General features: G+C 36.6%; 1 protein-coding gene across 12 annotated transcripts in view; it reads left to right on the top strand.

Moving 5' to 3' along the window:
* NCOR1 (nuclear receptor corepressor 1) overlaps positions 1–24,003 on the top strand; it is a 102,770-nt gene that overhangs the window by 15,615 nt on the left and 63,152 nt on the right. For 7 of the 12 annotated variants that reach the window (XM_054008756.1, XM_054008757.1, XM_054008755.1 and 4 more), the window contains exons 3-15: positions 865–998; positions 1,482–1,541; positions 3,261–3,453; positions 4,716–4,898; positions 6,975–7,088; positions 9,410–9,466; positions 10,614–10,666; positions 13,595–13,661; positions 15,478–15,650; positions 17,901–17,991; positions 18,516–18,694; positions 19,240–19,294; positions 20,099–20,200. In XM_054008756.1, the coding sequence (XP_053864731.1) occupies positions 865–998; positions 1,482–1,541; positions 3,261–3,453; positions 4,716–4,898; positions 6,975–7,088; positions 9,410–9,466; positions 10,614–10,666; positions 13,595–13,661; positions 15,478–15,650; positions 17,901–17,991; positions 18,516–18,694; positions 19,240–19,294; positions 20,099–20,200 (1,461 nt within the window). The remainder of the gene's footprint in view (positions 1–864; positions 999–1,481; positions 1,542–3,260; positions 3,454–4,715; positions 4,899–6,974; positions 7,089–9,409; positions 9,467–10,613; positions 10,667–13,594; positions 13,662–15,477; positions 15,651–17,900; positions 17,992–18,515; positions 18,695–19,239; positions 19,295–20,098; positions 20,201–24,003) is intronic. The other 5 variants (XM_054008765.1, XM_054008761.1, XM_054008763.1 and 2 more) reach the window with 1 other exon arrangement.

Genomic DNA, 24,003 nt, shown 5'->3' with positions numbered 1-24,003 from the left:
TATTTGAAACCTTAAACTTTAGCTCTTACCAAAGGATCTTTCAAAATGGAGAATTTGTGTGGTAACTGGACAGTTTAAAGCCACTTGTATGTTGAGTTCTGATACTTCAGTGGATAGTATTCTGTACTCATGATATAGTATTGGGGATATAAAACTTTTGCTTTCCAATCATGTCTAAAATAATGGTTTTAAAAGCTGACTGGTCCTGAGAATATCTGTACTGCATCTTTGCAACTGTTCCCATGTGATTGTAGTAGCTAATCTCCCATGAACAACTGGAGCTAAATATTAATGTCATACCATTTGCAAGTTGTTATTCCAAGCTTTCATATGGCACAGAGCTTTCATTTCTTATAATCTCTGAGTTTAAATCTGTCAAGCTTTGGTTAACAAAGCTCTTCTGGCACTTGTCCAGGACTAAGCATATTGAGTCTTGGACCTCAAACCTGGTCTAATTTAGTCACTGTACGTGTCTGCCAGTGTATAGATGCAATCATTTTTCCCTAGACAGGTCTGAATATATTCACTAGGAATGAGTATGTGAATTTCACTCTTATTTTCTTTATATTGCCCCCATTACCAGACCTCCTCTCTTTTGGGCTCCAAATTACTTTGCAATTCCTGTGACGACTGTGATAGTGGATTTTATGACTCTATTTCTCTAATCTATTTCTTTTGGCCATCCAAAAAATGACTAAAAGAAACTTGTCATTTTAAGACTTGAAGCAAGCTGAGAGAATCCGGTCTTGATTTGCAAGAATTATTCAGAAACCATGATTCCTTCATCTCCTGAGTACTTTGGCTCAGTGTCATAGCTTTTGAATTTTCATTCTTGCTTAAATGTCAGGACTATTTTTCATGTAGGAGTTTGCAGTTCCTGATTATCGTTCTTCTCATCTGGAAGTCAGTCAAGCAACTCAACTCTTGCAGCAGCAGCAGCAGCAGCAACTTCGTCGACGGCCTTCCTTACTTTCTGAATTTCACCCAGGCTCTGACAGGTAAGGGCATTCTGTTTTACTTTTAGATACAAGAGAAATCTGTTATGAGTTGAACCAGACTTTATAAAAGGTATATATTCATAATTAAAAAGTCTGCTTCCACAGTTCTTGCTTAAGGACTTAGCTTTATTAAGCACAGGGTTCTCCATTAACTAACAGTATTGGTTTGTTTATGGTATTTGACAATATTTTAGATTTGCCTTGTTTAAATCCCATTGCACAACTCCCCAGCCCACTTGGCTTAAATAAGATGTTTGTTTCCTATATAGGAAGTGACACCTGTGCTTCACTTCCCCCCACCTCTCCCAACAACTTTCTTAGCAAGCAACTGAGAACCCTCGTGTATATCACAAACTAGTTCTTTAGAAATATTTTGGCCATAAGTGTGTAATGTTTGTTTCTTTGAGATACAGTGACAAGTGAAGTTATACAGCAAAATTAAAGAATCATCACAGTGTGAATATTATCCATCATGTTTCCTAGATTTCACTGGGATAAAATTCATACACTTGAATATTCAGCAGAGGGTATTTGTCTGTCTAGGTAAGTAAGAAGCAGCAGAGCTAGTTGGGTTGTTTAATTTGTCATAACAGTATAAAATACTTAAATGTGGTGCAAAAATGCAAACAATTGGTGGTGATTTTTGGCAACAAAGTAATAAAACAATTTACATCACTTGACATAGTTCAGAGTCAAATGTTCTTGCGACTGTTTTGCAAGTTTGTTTATTAAACTAGTCCTGCTTGTATGGTAAATAGATATGACTGCTGTTTTGGCTCCAGCAGATTAATATTGCAGTGCTATAGCTGACTGTTACTGTCATGAAAGCGTCTGTCTGTCTTTTTTTTAATTAAAAACGGTTTGCTTTATAGCAACTAAATATGTTTTGCACTGATGTAACTTAAGGCAGTAAATGTCAGCTAAATACTGATTAACGTTTATTAAGTAATTGTATTTAACTGGATTTACAACTAAGGTATGCGGTGTGCTTTGAATACCAGACTTGAAAATAATTATAAAGATTGATTCAGCCACAGATCTGAATGAGATTTTAATTATCTGAATACATTTTAGATCCTGAGAATGCCCAACTGTGTAGGGGAAAGTTAAGTATCGTGATTGTTTTACTCACTCATTGGTATAATCACATTCTGATGCACAGAGGTATGCATATGATACTCCTTGCAGTGAGGTGAAATTGTACTCCTGCCTTGCACTTACACTACTTCAGATGCAGTGTTGCTCATGGCTCACTCTGATCACAGATCAGAAGTGGTCTGTGCTGATCATTACTCTGGTGATATTTAGTATGTAAAATAAATGAATAGCTCCCCGACTCTGGATGCTAAATTGGAATATTCCCAGAAATAATTCCCAAATACTGGGTCTGAGATTAACTAACTAGTTGTCTTCATCTTGCAATTTACAAAGAAGACAGCTGGATTTGGTTTAGTGCTATCTAAGTACTAGAGTGCTTTGATAACCGACAGCAGGTAAAAGGACAAACCACTGTTCTCAAATTGTGAAAAGCTCATTCACCAGTTTTGGCAAAATACAGGAAGCCACTGTCATCTCTTCTAGTGAAATCTTCTGAGGTGGTGGTGAAGCATATGAGAGATCTTAATGACATCCTGTGTAATTCACTGCAAAGAAGCTAGTGATGTTGCTATTTTGCTTTGGAAAAAAATGAGCAGGAAGAGTCACTAAATCCCTTCCCAGCCCCCAACATAGACGGTAGAGCACTACGGATAAGTAGTTGAACTTGAGAGTATGATGTAGACCAAGTTCCAGATAACTTCAGTTACTAATTTAGATTAGTTTTTATATGTATTGAAGATTTCTTCAGAAGAAAAAAAATAATTGAACTACTGTGCTTTTGCATAATTCTGTGGAATGCAATACTAAACTTACCGATGTGAAGTCTTTTTGATGCTCTTTCTGGACCCAAACCTGTTTTCATATATACTTGTAGTAATGGCATAAGTTTCGTGGTCTGCTATGAAGTGATGAGCATTTAAATGATCTGTTTGTGGGCTTAAATGAACTTTTAGTCAAAATCCACTTTAAAAATAAAAGCCAATTTTCTGCAATATACCACTTAAAAACTTTTGCCCTCCTCACTATTTAGAAAGAGTTTTGTGACACTCTTTCCTATAGTCTTGGAAATGGGATACAACAATTAAAGTATGCACCATATAGATTTTTTTTTGATAGATGTATATTTTTAATTTAATTGTTTTTACAATCTCTTTTGTTCCTTAGGCCTCAGGAAAGGAGAACTGGCTATGAGCAGCAATTTCACCCAGGTCCGTCACAGACTGATCATGATTCGTTGGAATCTAAGCGACCACGTCTTGAACAAGTTTCAGATTCCCACTTTCAGCGTGTTAGTACGGCTGTCCTGCCTTTAGTACATCCTCTACAGGAGGGATTGCGATCTGCAGATATTAAGAAGGTAAAGACAGTTTTTGTTGCAATATTGAAGGTGTGCCTTAATATGTTAGAAAATTGATTAGATGACTATTTTAAAGATCGTTGTGGCTGAAAATAGTATTACAATTTTTAAATGATCAAATTACACCATTTCTGTGATGAGCTATTTAAATATTGACTGCTCACTTTTTAGAAACCTGTTTTTGTTCACAAGTATAGTTGCAAGTTATAGTAGTGTGCTCACTAGCTATGTGTAGGAGTAGTAAAAAAAAAAAAAACCAACCATCCCAGTAAGTTGCATAATCTGCTTGAAGGTTAATTGTTTCTAGTACAGAACGTTGGAACACTCAATTTATAGCTGCCACTTGAGTTTAATTTAAAAAAACATAACTTCAGCAATATTATATGTAGGTTTCTGTTGAAAAAGTATTAGTGTAGTGATCTCTGCTCCAGTCCTAAACTGCCAGCAGATGGTGACCAACAAAACAGCTGAAATGCCTTTCCCTCTGCAAATCTCCAAGACAATTCCTTGCATTTGGAAATATAATAGGCCTAGAATGTAGCCTATTTATTTAATTGAAAAGTGTTGCCCTTCTGTGACTTTGCATGAAAGACTTTGAGAGGCTGAAGTCAGTGCATCTTAGGTCGACTTACCTGGCCGTGAGGACGGCAGCGAGTCAACCGCTGCTGCTCCCCCGTCGACTCCACTTCTGCCTCTCGTGAGCTGGAGTTCCAGAGTTGACGGGGATCATGTTCGGGGATCGATTTATCCGCATCTAGATGAGACGCAATAAATCGATCCCTGATAGATCAGTCTCTACCCCACCGATCCTGCGGGTAGTGAAGACCTGCCCTTAGTCATCAGTGCATTCAAGAGTTCATCATGTTGATCTTTAAACATGTCTTCAGAGATCTACTCTTTAACGTGAATGCCCGTGAAGAGTTGAAGATGGCCCTAATGGGGCCCTATACTTGTAAATAGAAACTAAATTTTTTAAGATTGTGATCTTTTTGTTAATTCCAGGGCTGTATGAAGTAAAAATGACAGGAAAAACGGAGTACTTTTAGAAACTTAAATTTAACTTCAGAATTATCAGTGTTAAAATGATTCCAGGCAGTAGTGTAAGTGGCTGAAAGCTTTGGTCAATTTTATCTTAATACATAATGTTGTCCAATTATAAATTAAGACTTGAGACTACATCTGGCGATTGTAACATAACTAATTTATCTGTCTTTAAGTATTATGTAAGAAAATATGATCAAATTGTTCCTTGTTTATTTAAGGAACCAGCTTTTGGAGGCAAGCATGAAGGGCCATCTTCTCCAATCTCGGGTCAGCCCTGTGGAGAGGACCAGAATGCATCACCTTCAAAACTGTCAAAGGAAGAGTTGATACAGAGCATGGATCGTGTAGATCGAGAAATTGCAAAAGTGGAACAGCAGATCCTTAAACTGAAGAAAAAGCAAGTAAGTCAACTACAGAGAACACCATAACCAGTGCTATTTTTGTTTTCAGTTGGCAGAGCACAATATTAAAGTGTTCGCAAAAATAAATAAACCAAATTACAATTTAAGAGTCAAAGTGCTTGTTCTGTGAGCAATGTGTGCTACATAAACTTCTAAATGAGTTGGATGTAATAGTCTAGTTCAGAGGTTCCCAAGCTTTTCTTACTGTGTACCCCCTTCCAGATCTAACAGCTGCCCACGTACCCACTTTCAGATTTACCAGTTGCCTGCATACCCCTACCCTTCTCATCACTGATACTTTTTCTTCTTAACACTATCTGTCTTTAGCCATCTGTCCATATTTCACTGTTATGTACAGATATAGTTATAGTGTGACATACAACTGAAAAAAAAAAAAAACCCTCACTAAGTTCTGAGCTCAGTTAGACTGAACCCGCTTTGTATGATGATTGGAGGTGAGGGCTGTGTACATCAGCATCTCTATGTTCTCATTGTTACATCTTGAAGTAAATTAACTACCATATTTTATATAACAAATTCCCACAGAGATTTAAAGTTTCATCTGAGTAGCCTATTATGAAAATGCAATAAATAAAATCCACCATCACATAATTTCTCCATGTACCCCCCAGAGATATCTCGCGTACCACAGTTTGGGAACTCCTGATCTATTTCATAAATGCTGGCAGTTTTTCCAAGAATCTTGTTTATATATTAAATAAATAAATAAATCTAGAGATGTTAAGAGTAAAACTACTTAGAAAAACATTGGTAACATTAAATTTTAAGATCTTGAATTCATTAATCTTAAGAATGATTTTTTTAAAATCTTACTTTTTTTTTTAGTAAAGCAATATATTTAATGCAGGATTGACTTTTGTAACTATTCTGCTGTAAATTTGCTTAGATCAATAGCTATATATAGTAAAAGAGCAACAACTTCAAACTAAATGCTGCATTATGGTCTTGAAACATTTAATCAGTCTTATGAGTTCTTATTCCAGCTTGTTAGACCTTAGATTAGAACAGCAAAAGAGAACTTGACTGGCTCTCTTACAATATTTACTGACACATTAGCACTTGTGATTTGCCTCTGTCACTTCCTTGGGTACAAAATCAGTGACTGGTCATGCAGATTTGAGAGAGAGAGAGAGAGAGCTATTTATTTTAAAATAGGACCATTAATTGAACCCCTGACTTAAAACTTAAAAAAAAAATTGTAAGTTCTGAGCTACTTTAAATGAACTGTAAAGTTAGGACTTGATCCTGTTCTCTGTACGTGGTATTTTATAAAATCGTAAAAGCCAATTTCTTACACAACGCGATAACACAGCAAATCATGTATAAGGGGGTAGACATAGCCATTACATTGGAGGTGTATGTTTTTCTTTATTGTATATTTCTGGCTTGCAGGAGGGAAGGATATTTACAGCACAAAGATGAAATTGACATTGATTCATATATAAAAGAATGTTTTGGTGAGAGAGGCAAATCACAAGAGGTTAATTGCTGTGAAAAACAAATATTGTATATATTTGTTTGATGTTACTATAACCTTTTAAACTTCTGTGTGTGTTCAGTAACTTATTTCTGCCATGAAGTATCGTTGTGGATTGTTAGAATAATGATGACAGGAGTTGCTTCAAATAAGGAGTTCAAAAGCATATCAGCAACCAGGATTTTAAGTATATTATTTTAATATACTGTCAAACTTTTTGGGGGAGTATTGCCTGAGACAATTGGTGTTCCTTGGCTTTAATATTTTGGTTGAAAGTTAAATATGTTTATTAATAAACAACAACACAGCACTGTGCTTTTAATTGAATCAGACCTGTTTCAGTTTGACAGATGTGGGTGCACCTCAAAAAGGTTTAGTTTACAAATATTAGTGCAAAAATACTGTCTTGTTGCCACTTCTATTGGCACTAAACCCTGTTCATTCATACCTTGCAAATTAAATGATGAAATGACAGGCACAGCAAACTGTTGATGAGATGCATATTTTATCTCTGGTGACTAATTACTGGTTAGGGTAAGGTGGTGCGGATGGCTGATTTTCTTTCTCTCGTCTCTTAGCAACAACTCGAAGAAGAAGCTGCTAAACCTCCAGAGCCAGAGAGGCCTGTCTCCCCTCCTCCAGTGGAACAGAAACACCGCAGTATTGTCCAAATTATTTATGATGAAAATCGGGTAAGCTTGCTTCTTAGATGTGGTTGGCTGAGCAGGATTATATATATAATCTTACACATTGTGCTACATTCCGCATTGTGCGCTGATTCAGTCTTTTAAATATGCTGCAATCTTTTCATATTTTAACCATTTTGATTATTTTTCAATCAGAACATAGTAACTTCTCTTTTAATGACAAATACTTGCATGAGATTTTCATTCCGAATCTCAGAATGTTTTGAGCCTTGAAGGTGTTTGACAAACAAAAGCAATGAAAATGAGTCTGTGTGACCCCAATCTCTGGATTGATCCTGTGATAACATTTTAGTGCCTCATGGAGTTTGATCTCCTGCATGGTCTTTAATCACATAAATACTGGCAAGCCTGACTGAGTGGTAAATTCTCATTTAAATTTTGTAGATGAGTAATATGGGGTGTAACATGGCGTTCCATGCCTTTTTTTTAAAAAGTCTGAGTTCTGACACTTAAGGATTTGGGTGAATGGACGAATGTAAAGATGAAATATTTGGGCAAACTTTTAGAGCTGCTTATGCTGCATTAGTGGCTAATAAAGAGCAGAACTTCAGTGACACCAAAACTGCAGCAGCTCTGATCTACCAGATCCCTGGTCTGTTAATCTGCTGAACAGCTCTCGAAGTCCATTTCTTGGTTTTCCTAGGGATTTTTGGGTTAGGGGACTATAAGTATAGGGGGTAACTAAGAGTGCCTTACTGTTTTAGTTAGTTACATGGGCAAAATATTAATGTTTTTAATGGTACTTCATGTGCATTTTAAAATAGTTGTGGAGAGTCTCAGAACTCTGGATAGGTGTTTATACCTCTTCTAAATTAAAACAGTAAGAAAATGTAGAACAGTGGACCTCTTCAGTGAGGATTGTAATGTTTCAAAGATTGAGGTTCTTTTCCTTCCCACCCTCTGTCCCAATCACATTTTTTAGGAAATGTTGAATTTGAAATATTAACAATTCTAAAATCAAAGATTTGTTCAACTTAGCAAAGGCAGGGTCTGACTTCATTGTATGTCTTGTACAATCCTAAGCATATTGATGGTGCATAACTTGGCATGCATTTTGCAGAGTGCAGATATAACCAAGTTATTTTTGCTGCCTGCTTCACAAATATTGTGACATTTGTGTATGCAATACTTGTTTGGTTTTTTTCTGCAGTTTTGCAAGAAGGTAGTCCCCTTTGCAGCATCATGGTTAGAGGGTGGACGTTGTAAGGGTACAACTCTTGATTTTAATACTTAGCTGTGCTTAGAGAATGCAACTCAACTAAGAGGGATAAAGTTCAGTCCCAAGATGTGTTTTGAGACCAAACAAACCATTTATACCAGGGTAATTTTATACCATTCTCCTGATATGTAATTACTTTGCACAGCTGTGGGTTCTAAAATATTTTTCATTTTTCTGAGTTCAGAATAGTACATGTAGAAAAGTAGTAGAATTTAGCAGAGCACACTTTCTAAAAATAACCTCTGTTTTTTGTTGTTGTTTAATTTTTGCTGGCATGTGAACCCCCTGGAATAGCTTATAGAACTGATAACTTGTAGAGAGGAAGCAGCTTAAAAATAAGTATATTGCATAGTCTCATAGTCTGTTTGCTAAAAAAAAAAAAGGGGGGGGAGGGTTTAGAAGGATGGGTGGATTAAATGAACTTGTGAAAGCTGGATGAGTAACTCACTCTGTTCCCTTAGGAACAAGATAGTTTTTTGTACTTTCACCAAGCACTGTGGGTGTATGTGTTGGGTTAATCTGTAGTGAAGTGTAGTTTTAAAAAAAGGCATATTGGACATATGGGTTGACTTATTTTTTGTATATTTGCGCCTTGTCTTTACTTTTATAATGACTGCTTTAACCCAGCCTTTCTAAATCATGCTTCTCTGGCTATGGAGCACATTTCCCCTCCTTCAGATAATTATTTGCAGTCTGACCCAGCGTGTGCTAGTTGCTTTCCAAACACCTAAGAAGGATGGTTCCTGCACAGATGAGCTCACAGCTTAAAGTCAGACAAGTACATAGAGGTCTGGGGAATAACCATAGACAATTTATAAATGTTAACTTGATTCACTATAGAGAATGGGTGGGTGAGGTAATATCCTTCATTGGACTAACTTCTGTTGGGGTGAGAGACAAGCTTTCAAGCTACACAGATTCACTATAGGCAATGTGGCAGAAGCAGGTTAAGAGAGACTTAAATGTGGATGGGGAATTTGTCTTTGACCTCGGGGCAAGATGTTAAAGATAGTTTTGACAGTCCAATTTGCATTATTACTGAATAAAACTGCATTAATATTTAGACTATACAAAATATCTTTCACAGAAAAAAGCAGAAGAAGCTCATAAAATTTTTGAAGGTCTTGGTCCAAAAGTTGAACTGGTAAGTTTCTTTATTGCCTGTCTTGCTTTTCTTTCTGTGATTCTTCTCCCAAGATGAACAGACATAAGAAAGTATGATTGCATGACTTAAACTTGTAACTTAAAACAAACAAACAAAAAACCCCCGAATTTTTTCTTAATATAATTGACTTACTTTATATATGGTCTTAAGAGTTTGTATGCCTGTCCATTTCTGTAACTAAGACTTTGTCTACACTACCGCGGTAAGTCAACCTAAATTACACTATTCCAGCTACATGAATAATGTAACTGGAGTCGGCGTAGCTTGGGTTAATTTACTGCGGTGTCTACACCGCGCTGCGTCAATGGGAGATGCTGCTTTCCCACTGACGTACTGTACGTTACTCTTCGGTGGAGTCGATTGGAGAGTGCTCTGCCGCGGATTTAGCGGGTCTTCACCAGACCTGCTAAATCGACCCCCAGCGATCGATCAGCAGAGTGATCTCTGGTAAGTGCAGACATGCCCTAAGACGATTCTTTAAATGTTTCCAAACCTTAAATGACGGGCACAGGCCAGGGGAGACAATATAGTTATAATGTGCCAGAAATTTTAAGTGGCTGATGTATTATAACTTTTTTGAAAATGGGCTAGCAGCCCAAACCCCTGATGGGAGCAGTCTGTTGAAGATTACTTAAGACGCATCTCTTTTAAAACTTGTCAGCTGTTCGGCCAATTCACTAAAGAACTTAAGCACATGCATACGTTCATCCTGCAAAACATGTAAGCATGTAACCCTTAAAAAGCCTGAGCAGTCCTATTGATTTCAATGTGACTTAAGCATATACATAAGTCCATGCTGAATCAAGGGCTCAGTGATTTGACTGACTCAGTCAGTAATTTTTGGTAAGCAAATTTTAATAAACTTGAAATACAAGTGTTTTTAAAATGTTTGAGTCATCTTTATTTAAAAATGAATTCTTCAGGCTAGTGATGACTTTATAGGATCAGACTAAATCCAGTGACCTAGAGAAACCTTTCTGTGAGTTGCTGAGCACCTCTAACTCCTGTTCATTTTTGGTCACTGCATCTCACAGATTGGGCATTCTATTTGCTTTAACATGTTGTGTATTTGTAGAATTAAACACAAGTGTAATGTTCTTAATTTATATGCCAATCCATTTTGTAGCCACTTTACAACCAACCATCAGACACAAAGGTGTACCATGAAAACATCAAAACGTAAGTACCAAACATCTTGTAATCTTACTGTTTTAAAAGGGCCTGGAGCAAAACATCCTATTTTTATATACCAATGTCATTACATTTTATTGTAACAAAGAAAACATTGGAACTTCAAAATCTCATTTGCTTTCTATGATTTTTGAAACATTTTCCTTTTCAATTATTTTAGCTAGCTCAATGAAAATAGACAATTCCTAGCCCATTCAGTTTTCATGTTTTTGTGTACTAGAACAATCCTGCAACACCTGGGTTGTAAATACTGCAGAAGATTGAAAAACACTTTTCCCACTGGAATTTTTTAAAAAGAAAACATTTCTATTTGTCTTAGGTTTTGGAAAAGTTTTCTGTGGCAGGCTCTGAATTGTGTCACTGCATGCTGCACTTCTCCACTATTTGTTACTTAGGACAAACTCAATTCAGCTGCATGAAGTAGACTGCTATGTCTTCTGGTAGAAAGTATGGATTTTGAAAGTTAACATTCATTAATTTCTTGCTATCTCTTTGTCAAAATAGTAATAGCCTCATACTTTATGATCCAGTAAGGAACTGAAGAAGTACCATTTATGTGGCTAAATCATTCTTTAGCATGGTTAATCATCTTAAGCTTCATGCCCAGTCAGTATTGAGCCCTTCTCTCAACACCCTGCAGACATTATGGTGAGCGGGCTGTGAAGAAAGGAAATGTTGATACAATGGTAGTGCCATCCTACTAGAAGGCAACGTTGCCTTCCTTTTCCCTACAAAATGCCATAACTAAAATAGAGAAGGATTTCAGAAACTCTTGTTATATCAAAATGATTAAGGCTTTAGCCCCATGTTTCCAGTGACATTTTGGAATACCTGAGTGCCTTTCAGTTTACAACAAAACAGTCTGTGCCTATACAGGAAGAGTCTCGTATACAATTCCTCTGTCTTCCTCTACCTGGAATGTTCATGAGGGATTCCACAGAGGGTGCACATTGCTTTCAATTTATACCTGTTTTCTGGGACAAAGAACTTTTTCTGCTGTGATACTTCTAGCAGGATACCCCTCATGACCTAGGAAACTCAAGGAGAATAATCTTCCATGATTTTTGTAGAACAATAGGCACCTGCAACTCTAAGACTAAGCAGTTTCAAATGTAGCTGAAATCTACAATGCTGACCAAGCTCATTAGATTGTTCAGTGATAACTTATCTAGTATTAGTTAAGAGTTTTTTCCCCAAAATACAGATTTTTTTTTTTAAAGTCAAAATTATGCTTTTCTAGCAATGGTTTTTGTAAGGTCACTTGCTTACTGAAAACTGGCTTTCATATTTGTACAAATAATGAATATATTTGATGCTAGGATATCCTGAGGTTACATACAATGGCTTGTAATATGCTGGGCATATAAATGTTTTCTGTTTAATTGTTGAGTGTCTTGTGAATTGGGGAAAGGTGCTGTTTGCATTGAGAAGTGGGATGCTTTCCAGGAACTATTTTATAAGTGTTTAGGAAACTTAAACCTCTTGATGGACTTTCCATGAATGGCATTCCTATCAAATACACGTTGTTGTTGTTGTGTCTTTTTTTAATCATGATTAGATGTTTTTCTAAAAGCTCTGCTCTAGGAATTATTTTGGGGGAGTTCTATGGCCTGTGCTATTCAGGAGGTCAGACTAGATGATCGATTTTGCGCTTCTTTTTTGGGCTATGTATTAAGATTTTGTTTAAGTTGTAGCCTGCCTCAGGCTTTTATAACTAAGATATAGGCCCTCTGGAAAAAGTCATTCGTGAAGTTTTTGAGACAACCTTAACTTTACCTGCAGTAGTAAAGCCAGAATAGGTCTTGTTGATAAACTGTACGTTCTTCATAAAATGCTCTCTGGAAGGCAAATCTTTTTTGCATATGCAACTGGTGGTCCTTGATATTTACTTTCTAGATACTGTGGAGAATTCTAAAAATAAGCCACCTCTGATACAGTTTAGCCCTTACATTTTAATAATTAAAAAAAAAAATCCCATTTCCTAATCAGCCTTACCAACATTTCCCAGTTTGGTGTGCGTGCTGATGTTTCTTACTTCAATATAAAATTTCCCATTAGCCTGAGAATGGTTTGGAAGAGAATACTTTAAACTTACAGTATTTAGAAGCAAGTTTTGTGTATTTATTTTCTTGAAATACAAAGCGGAAAACAGTATTGAAAGTGAAATATAATAGTAGAATTTGCAAAGCAGAAAGTTATTTTATACATGTGGGAGGAAATTCAAGAATATATCTGCAAATGTTATGAAAAAATTAACATTCAGTGAGTCTGGAACGTGCATATGACCATGAGTAAGCTAGTGAACTTTTAAGAATTTTTCCTCTTATCTATATCTTTAAATGTAGAAGACAAAATTACAAAAGCTAGATTCCTTATAATAATAATAATTAATAATAAAAAACTCTGTACAAGGGACATTGAATTTTCAGGAATAATATATTAAAAAGTAAAATATATAACAGTGTCACAGCTTAGTTAGCTTTGTGTACCAATCCCAAATCCCGACGACATAGGTGATTATTACATGTACCTGTAAACTTATACCTTTGAGTGAATGGGTTGCAAACGCCCTTCACTTATTTCCAAGCCATCAGAACTTTGCCATATTCAATGATTAGTCCCATCCTGTCCATCTGTGGTGAGGAGAATCCTAGGCTTACATAGGTTGGTTGGGATCCTCTTAATCAGTCTCTTGGCCAAGCTTCAGAGATAGCTTCTGTTGCATATAATAGATTTTAGTTTTTATGGCTTTTTTTCTGCAATATCAAACATCTTCTGAGGTTCAAGCAAGAAAAAGAAACGTTACATGAATCAACCATCCATATTTTCAGTAACTTCTTTTGAAGATCCCTGATGTTGCTAAAGTCTGTGGTTAAAATGTAACTTTAAACTCTCTTTTCCAATTCTGTTTTCTAGAAACCAAGTGATGAGGAAAAAGCTGATTTTGTTTTTTAAGAGAAGAAATCATGCAAGGAAACAAAGGGTAATGCTGCAATATCTTTGTGGAAGTCAGAGTATTGACAAATATGTAGTGTCCAGTTGGGCATGTTGACTCAAATGCTTGTTTACATGTATGTTCAAAAATCAGTTTTTTATAAATCTGCACATTCCAGATTAATGTTCGTATTCTTTGCATATTTGTGTTTAGCAGTAGGCTATGTCAGAAATATTAGTGGCTTCAAGAATATGCATGTAGACTGAAGTGGAAGGGCTGCATTTGTACTTGGTAGCTTGTGCATGAATGAAATGTTTTTCTGTTCGAGTTACTCTGCATCTATATACTGCTGCTAGAAAGTGAGTAAATATGTTGGAAATCTTATATCCATTGGGGGAGAAATTTATTTCATAATATGTTACATCAACTGATGTAACACTTTCTGAATAAATACCAGACAACTCATTGGTGAACAGTGTAAGAGTTACTGTATCTCACCAGCAGAGTTTTCCAAACTGAATGACATACTCCAGTTTTAATTTTTAAATGCTCTCCTCCTTAACCTAAACTTAAAGAGATGAAGGCAAGTTAAAATACATTTGTAAAACTAACTTCTGTACCTGTGGTGTTAGTAAAATCTGAGATTATTTAAAAAAAATTCTTCTTCTCTATTTCACTCTTTACCTTTTATGCTGTTTCTCTACTTTTTGCATTTAATTTTTTGTGGGTGATGAAAATAAACTAGTCAATTTCGCTTTCTCAGTCTCAGGTTCGAGCACAAAACAGCAAGGTTTTGGTTTACAAATACTGCAGAGAATTCAGACAGGTTTTTTTCTTCCTTTATGAAAAACCCTTTTTATCCAAAACCTAAATTTTAGGCCTAAATTACTTGTTAGTACCCTCTAAATCCAGATGAACTTGAAAATTAAGGCTGTGAATCAAAATTCCTATTTATGTGATTGGGAATCCAATTAATAAAATGACTGTATGATAAAGCTTAGGCGTTTCATTTTGAAGTAAATGAGAATTTTTAGATAACTTTCTGTGAAATAGCAAACAAGCAATCCAAATTTTAAATGCTTTAAAAAAAAAAAAAAAAAAAAAAAAAAGGCTTAAGATCAGTTCCCAATGTCTTATTGTAATTGCCATGGCAGGTCCCTCCCCAAACTCCTTTCCCTATATAGTAACTATTGGTGAAGGGAGAAAACATCATTCAAAACTTTAGTCTTAAAGTCCGAAAGCATTTTTACTCCAGTGTGTGTATGTTAGATACCAGTGTTATCAGAGCACTATTTTGCAAATCCATTATAGGGAGTGACATCCTTTTTGGCTTTGCATGATGTCTGAAACAGCACTTTTTAAATAAATGAAAGACGTTAAACATCACTTCATCTCCATCCTGGAATCTCTTTGCGTTTACAGTACTCTTTCCTTCAGATGGCTCTAGTTTTCCAGGGGCAGCTATTCCTTTCCTGACACTGAGGTCAGGGTATATTTCACTTATTCCAAGCCCATCCCTTTAGCAGACAACACACACAAAAACCTTGGTATGGACAACATCAGTTACCGAAGAACCAGCAATAACATTTCTCAAATACCACAGAGATGTGCACAATATAAGAATCTAGTTAAATAATTAAATCTGCAGGAATTATTTTGACAGTGATGAAGCCACTTCTCCTACCTCCTTAAAATTGTGCACATCACCTATAAAGTAAAGAGCCATCAGGCTGGTAAGAATCTCCTGTATGCATTTCTGAACCCAGTGTCTCTTGTAAGGCAACATATCAGAGCTCTGGGTTAGTGAAATACTGATAGTTTATTGGTGTTTAATTCCATCACTTTTATTTTTGGAATTTAACAGGAACAGAAAATCTGTCAACGTTATGATCAACTGATGGAGGCATGGGAGAAGAAAGTAGACAGGATAGAAAATAATCCCCGCAGGAAAGCTAAAGAAAGTAAAACAAGAGAGTACTATGAGAAACAGTTCCCAGAAATCCGAAAGCAAAGAGAACAGCAAGAACGATTTCAAAGGTAATACTACATCTAAATATTCCTCTAAAATACCGTCATGATTTGTTTCTAAATTCTATCAAATACAAAATGCATCAGCTTAATGGTAAGTCTTTCACTTGTCTCCAGTATAACGTTTTGAAAACATCTCTTTTAGACTCTCCGTTTATGGGGCAAAGTGAAATGACAGATTGTTCTGTAACTGAACACATCCCGTTATTGGTCCCCTAGGTTTCATGGCATCAGGTTCAAACTTCCCTTCACCTTTAAGGACCTTCACAATTTTGCCCTTACTGCTTATCCACTCTTGTCTCTTACCATATCTCCCCATTCTGTTTTGCCAACAATTCCAGCTTCGTTAGTTTGTTTGCTGGCATCTTAGACTGCTCTACCTTCTTTCATCTTTTTTTCTTGTTCCTTGTCATCTGCTCTTCAAATCCATCATCAAACCTCACTCCTGCCATGAAACCTATAAGAAATTGTCTAATTGATAATGGCTAGTTTGAAGGATAGGTTGTAATAGTGAGAGTACTTGCATGAGGATAGCTATTCACATGGATAAGCATTTGCAGAAGTGGACCTTAATTTTATAAGTTATGGGCAGAGCTCCAGCTTTGCATGGGGAAATTTAATTTCAGGCCTAGAAGTCAATTTGTAGCTAATATTTTTCTGTCAGATGTCTGTATCGTTCCTTTGTGTCTCATGACAATTGATGTTCACTAGACTAATGCACACAAAGGACAAAGATTACATGATTTTTCTTTTAATTAAATTGTTTATTAAGTGACTTATAGCAAGTTTTACATATGTTTCATCTGTCAGGAAGCTGTGGTTACTGAAATAGTGATGTAATTTAACACCTTGCTGTTTAAGAGATATCTGTTGGATTAAGATTAAGAAAAGTTGTACATAGAGGACAATGTAGGAGAAATACAATGCAAGTCACTTTTTTGGGGAGTATGACCGTTGTTATATAGTACTTGTAGACAGTGGGTTTAAATTTTTTTAAAAATGCTTTAAAAATAGAATTAGACCAAGTTTGTTTGATATTTTCCATTGCACCTGGGTTCTCTAGGTATATTAAAACAATTTCAAAAACTTAAACTTAGACTTCAGAAAAATAGACTTAAATCTTCCAGACCCATAAAGAATTCATCCCATCTTCTCTCCTAAACAATCTACTTCCATGACCTCAGAAAAAGCTTGCAGAAGCCAACAAGTCTTATAGTGTATTCTTGGGGTCCCCTGCTCTGGACTCCAGTGGATCAAGGAGAGGACAGGGGAAAGCAATTTATTGCATTACTAACGATTACCTATAAGAGGCTTCTATTTTTGAATGCTATTTAAAAAAAAAAAAAAAAAAAGATACAATCCAAGTATAAGTAGTATTTAAGCTCCTGGGGGCAGGGACTGTCTTTTGGTTATGTATTTTAGTGTCTAGTATAATGGGATCCTTGCCTATGCTTGGTGTCTGTAAGTGCTTCCTCAGTTAAGACCCAATTAGTATTTGGACCCAATTTAATAAATTTGACTGCTTTCATTAATATTTTAGTGATGGAAAAGGCCCATTAGGATGTTTTGTCCATCTTGCTATTGGGGCCAGATTGTTCTCTGTTGCACATGTTCTAGTGACTTAAACTTTAAAATATTGACTCTATCAAAAAGTCCACTTGCTGGAGAGATTCGTGTGATTTTTAGTTGAGAGAGAACTAACTGGAAAATGGTCTGCAATTTATAACACCTCTTAAAATTAAAAATTACAATATTTTTTCTTTAGTAAAGTGAGCATTAGTAGTTACTTGTTTCGGTAATTAATTGACTAAATCTATGCAAGGCAAATTTGATCATATTCCCAGGTCTCTCTTGTGAAATAGAAACTGTTTTGCAGAATGCATTGTTTAAGGACAAAACAATTTCCATACCACTGCTATAACAATTCTAATACTTAACTATAAGTGTGTATGTAAGGTAGGATTTTCAAAAGCATTCATCTTTGGCCTAACTGCTCCCCCTGAAGTGATGATAAAACTTCTCTGATTCTTGTAGTATTGACGCCAGAAATTCTACTGTGTGCCTTCTTGCTGAGCATGAGGCCTCCCAAGTCCACATCTAAAATTCATTATACACTGCACTTTTAAATGGCTAATCTATATTGGGTATTCTGTGATGCTACTTTTCTAGTTACCTGTCTCCCAAATGAGCTATATTTAAACTAATCTGAAATGTTTTCTCATATGAAATCTCAACATATGGATCTTTTTCAAAAACTAGGGTTGGCCAAAGAGGGGCTGGCCTTTCAGCAACTATTGCTAGAAGTGAACATGAGATTTCTGAAATCATTGATGGACTCTCTGAGCAGGAGGTGAGGCCATTGTTTGTTTCAATTTATCAATGCAGCAAATTATTTATTTGACCCTTCTACTCAGATGTTGATAATCCACTTTGGATTTTCTTCCTTTATGAGCTTGTTTTAGATTAGTTCAAGATGCCCTTTGAGTTTTATCACGACCTGGATCTTTGCTCTCATGTATCTTCCTTTTAGGGTCTAGACCTCACCATCACACCTCTGCTGTGGTAGATCTAGGGTGTGAAACTTTCCTTTGACATCTAATTTCTCCCTACTTGTAAGAGACTCCTGAAAACCTTTCCTTTTAAAAGGCTTTGTTGTTATAACAGCTGTTAATGATGTGTAGTTCTATTCCTTCATCCCCTTTAGTTATGTGAATATTAATTGGGATGGCCACAACTTCTGAAGGAGAAAAAATAGAATTGTGTGAAAGGATTAAGATGGCTGAATCTGTGTACTGTATTGCCCATTAGAACCATTTAATAAATTACATAGGAACCATAAACATTCATAGAAACTTTGTCTTATTTTGCCTATAGAACAACGAAAAACAAATGCGTCAGCTCTCTGTCATTCCTCCCATGATGTTTGATGCAGAACAAAGACGAGTGAAGTTTATTAATATGAATGGTCTGATGGAGGACCCCATGAAGGTGTATAAAGACAGACAGTTCATGAATGTCTGGACAGACCATGAGAAGGAGATATTTAAGGAAAAGTAATTAGTCTTTTATCTTTGTTTTTATTACACTGCAAGTGACAGGTGAATGTCTAAGTGTATAGTAAATATTAATAACAATATTCATTTTCAGCTCACTCTTGTTAAAAACTCATGTGATGATATTTCATCAGGGAGCCAGGGCTCTCGGATTACTACAGAATGCTCTGTGTGGATGGAATATTACGTAGCTTTAGACTCGTTCATGCATTTTCGTATTGGGTCAGGCATCAACCACTTGCTTATTTCTACTGCTTTTTGCTTTGTCTTTAGACAGGAAACTTTGTAAAAGATGTTTTAATTTACTAAACAGATTAAAATGATTAAGCCAAGTAGTTGTAGTTTTTAACTATATTAACCTATAGCGTGGTTTAATTTGAATATTCTTAAATCAGTAATGTGAAAACTACACGCTTAAGTTAAACTAGCTTCTTTTTTGGAAATGAATGGGTTCCTGATGGAACACAATTGTTTGCAAGACTTCTTTGTTTATGTGATTATATATAGTTGTCAGAATTTAAAAATAATTTCTGATTTTATAAAAGGTTTGTCCAACATCCCAAGAACTTTGGTCTAATTGCCTCCTACCTGGAAAGAAAGGTAAGGCATTTTTAGAATGTAAACACTACATAAAGTGTGGTCTCTGACTTTTCTAATGTAAGTCACTTTTCCTGCTAATATTTTCTCTTCTTGGAATTAAGTTATTCCAAAACCAAATCTCCTATTAGCTGCAAGGGCAGTAATTTTATGTCAGCAGAAATAAAACGATGATGCAAAACAAGTTGCATGTTAAACATCTAACAAAGCTCAATAGTGTTTACTTTCATGGATAAAAAAGTAAAAGTAAATGGGCATTTTGCAAGTTGTTTTGTTTGAAATAGGTAAGTTGCATTAACCGTTCGTCTCACCTTTTGATTAGCAACAGAACTGACTCTTCCTGCGAGCATGCTCGCTCTAAGATCCTGAATCTGCACTATTAACGTCAGTGGTATTTCACTGAGAGGTTTCAGCCTTTTAAGTCAGAGCTGAGGTTCTGCACAGCCTATGTAAGAAATTATTCCCAATTTAGGACCAATCAAGATGCGTTTGACAGAGCATCTCAAATACTAATAGCTATTACGATAAATGGAGGCTTTCCCACTGTTAATTATATAATCTGGGTTGAATCATAAAGAATAAACTACCTGCAGGGTATTATGAATATACATGGGCTTAGGTTTAATGTTGTAGGATAGCTGTTTTTTCCTGTTTGTATGCATTAATTTAATTGCTGAACAAAATTCTAACACTTCTCTGAATCCAGTGACTAGAATAGTATAAATAGTTGAATGACATCATATTTAATGTATTTAATAGGGTTTGGCTTTTGAGTTACAGAAACTGATTTTTCCTCTTTAATTTTAGAATGTTCCAGACTGTGTTTTGTATTATTATTTGACCAAGAAAAATGAGAATTATAAAGCCCTTGTGCGAAGAAATTATGGCAAACGTAGAGGAAGAAACCAGGTATGTTACTTATGTTTCAGAGTGACTCTTTGAATGCACATGTGAACCAAGTAAAATAACTATCTTTTTGTGTATTGTTGAGTGGTCAAGCACATTGCATAAGAAATGATGATTAAAAATAGGAAAACATGGTTTCTAAAATCTTACCATTTTTAGTCCTTTCTGAAATAAGAAATGGATTCCATAATTCTGGGTTTTCAAATAACTTTTTATAAAAGTATTGTCTTCATAAATCTTTGCTTTGCTCATTTGTGGCTTTCACTTTGACAATTCATTTTGTTTGAGCACCCAGCACTACAAATTGAGGTCAGATTTATTAGTAAATCATATGGTGGAGCCAATGGAAATTAGGTCGGACATACAATGTTCATTGGAAAATACATAACCGCTTCACATGTCAATGTCTGTCAAGAAGCAGAAATTAATAGTGATTATTTTCTGGTGGTCAGGCTGAAAGTCAAACTGACATTTTGTAGCAAGAACTAAAATAGACCAGTTACGTTAATACATGTAAATTAAACCAATTTGCTGATTCAGGAAGAATTTACTTGGAAGTACTGGAATTCTTTAAAGAGGAAGAAAGTAAAGTATTATGAGAAATACTTAGTAGGCTGCCAGGGTTAACATGGAAATTGGAAAGTAATGTAAAGAAAATTGAAGAGACTTAAAATTTTTGTTGGAAAATGGGAAGGGAGGGGGAGAACACTATATTGGATGTAGGACAAGTCATCTTCAGAAGAGCAGAGAATACATTCAGCTAAAAAGCATTTTGAAAAGTATCAAGAGAGGAAGCAAATGTGTTGGCATAGGCAGGGTAATAAAGAAAGCATGGCCTGCAGATAAAATAAATAATCAAAGAACTGTATATAAATTACAAAAAGAACTGTATGTAAATACCAAATTCTACAGACCACTTCCCTCAGATCCCACTGAGAAATACACTAAGAAACTGCACCATCTACTCAGGACACTCCTACAGTAACACAGGAACAAATCAATATACCTGTAGAGCCCCGACCGGGGTTGTTGTATCTACTACCCAAGATCCACAAACCCAGAAATCCTGGACGCCTCATCATCTCGGGCATTGGCACTCACACTGAAGGACGGTCTGGATATGTGGACTCCCTACTCAGACCTATGCCACCAGCACTCCCAGCTATTTCCGTGACACCACTGCTTTCCTGAAAAAACTACAATGCATTGGTGACCTTCCAGAAAACACTATCCTAGCCACCATGGATGTAGAGGCTCTCTACACAAACAGATGGACTACAAGCTGTCAGGAACAGTATACCTGATGATGCCACAGCACAACTGGTTGTTGAGCTCTGTGACCTTATCCTCACACATAACTATTTCAAATTTGATGACAATATTTACCTCCAGACGAGTGGCACGGCTATGGGCACCCACATGGCCCCACAATATGGCAACATTTTTATGGCTGATCTGGAACAACGCTTCCTCAGCTCTCGTCCACTCATGCCCCTTCTCTGCCTACGCTACATTGATGATATCATTATCATCTTGACCCATGGGAAGGAGACTCTGGAAAATTTTTACCACGATTTCAACAACTTCCACCCCAGCATCAACCTCATCCTGGACCAATCTACACGGGAGGTCCACTTCCTAGACACCTCTGTGCAAATAAGTGATGGTCACGTTAACACTACCCTATACCGAATACCCACCGACCGCTATGTCTACCTTCACACCTCCAGCTTCCATCCCAGACACACCACACGATCCATTGTCTACAGCCAAGCGCTGAGATACAACCGTATCTGCTCCAACCCCTCAGACAGAGACCAACACCTACAAAATCTTCACCAAGCATTCTCAAAACTACGATACCCGCATGAGGAAATAAGGAAACAGATTAACAGAGCCAGACGTGTACCCAGAAGCCTCCTACTGCAAGACAAGCCCAAGAAAGAAACCAACAGAACTCCACTGGCCATCACGTACAGTCCCCAGCTAAAACCTCTTCAACGTATCATCAGTGATCTACAACCCATTCTGGACAACGATCCCTCACTTTCACAGGCCTTGGGTGGCAGGCCAGTCCTTGCCCACAGACAGACTGCCAATCTGAAGCATATTCTCACCAGTAACTATACACCGCACTATAGTAACTCTAACTCAGGAACCAACCCATGCAACAAACCTCGATGCCAACTCTGCCCACATATCTACACCAGTGACACTATCACAGGACCTAACCAGATCAGCCGCACCATCACCGGTTCATTCACCTGCACATCCACCAATGTAATATACGCCATCATATGCCAGCAATGCCCCTCTATGTACATTGGCCAAACTGGACAGTCCCTACGTAAAAGGATAAATGGACACAAATCAGATATTGGGAATGGCAATATACAAAAACCTGTAGGAGAACACTTGAACCTCCCTGGACACACAATAGCAGATTTAAAGGTAGCCATCCTGCAGCAAAAAAACTTCAGAACCAGACTTCAAAGAGAAACTGCTGAGCTTCAGTTCATCTGCAAATTTGACACCATCAGCTCAGGATTAAACAAAGACTGTGAATGGCTAGCCAACTACAAAAGCAGTTTCTCCTCCCTTGGTATTCACACCTCAACTGCTAGAAGAGGGCCTCATCCTCCCTGATTGAGCTAACCTCGTTATCTCTAGCCTGACTCACTCTTGCTTGCATATTTATACCTGCCTCTGGAAATTTCCACTACATGCATCCGAAGAAGTGGGTATTCACCCACGAAAGCTCATGCTCCAATATGTCTGTTAGGTGCCACAGAACTCTTTGCTGCTTTTACAGATCCAGATTAACCCAGCTACCCCTTTGATACTTGTATGTAATGACTACATGAATGGCAAAGATTGAAACCTTTGAATCCTTAAACTGATGCTGACAACCAGAAATGATAGTGGACAAAACTCCTTGATGAAATATGAAACACTTTATGGAAACTGAAGTTCAATTTTGTCAGCTTCTCAGTGTCTTTTTTTAGAAATTATAGAACTGTTGCGGTTGGAAGATCCCCAAGTCTTTGTCTTTAGTTTGTCTCAGAAATGACTAGTCTGCAGAAATCAGTCACATCCTGGTAACATTACTGAAAAGGAAGAATTGGCGAGACTTTGAAGTATTGTGGCTGCACAGATCTGGGGTGATTTGTAAGTTGGGGAATTGAGTGAACCTCAAATGCAGATCAAAGAAATATGGCTTAATGGTACAAGGCATTGATCATATTAGCTATAGCAATGAGGAGATTTAGCTGCCAATAGGAGTCAGAAAACTCTTGATAGCAGTTGAGCCAATCATTGATAGTTAAGGCAGATCTTGTAGTGACATACTGCAAGAAACCTGCCCCCTCTCACCATCCTGTAGTACTGTGCCCTTCTGCCCAGAGCATTTAACTATTCCTGGAATGGCTAGTCCAGAGGTGTTCTAACTCATTCTTGTATTGAAATACATTAGGGTCATGCAAATTACATAAAAATCCATGCAGTAAAATTCTGTTAAATTTTAAATTGGCATATTGACTTGGACAAACTTTTTGAATGAAGGAAAGAGGGAAGGAATTCTCTTGCTGAGAGAGTTAATCTAATTAGTGATTAACATAAAATATTCACGCGTGAAAACCGATTGGAACACACCAGCTGTAAACCTGCTCCAACATACCTATTAAAATGGGCAACACTTCATAGGTCTGTCCTTACTATTGTGGTGAAGCTGTTTAAATTAAATTCCTGCTAGTATAAAAAAATAGCCATCTCACAGGAGGTTTTTTCCTCCCTTGCCACAGTGGCCA

This window comes from Malaclemys terrapin, chromosome 18 (assembly GCF_027887155.1).
Source record: "Malaclemys terrapin pileata isolate rMalTer1 chromosome 18, rMalTer1.hap1, whole genome shotgun sequence".
NCBI classification, from domain to species: domain Eukaryota; kingdom Metazoa; phylum Chordata; order Testudines; family Emydidae; genus Malaclemys; species Malaclemys terrapin.
The sequence above is the reverse complement of the archived record's forward strand: the minus strand, read 5'-3'. Positions and strand labels throughout refer to the sequence as shown.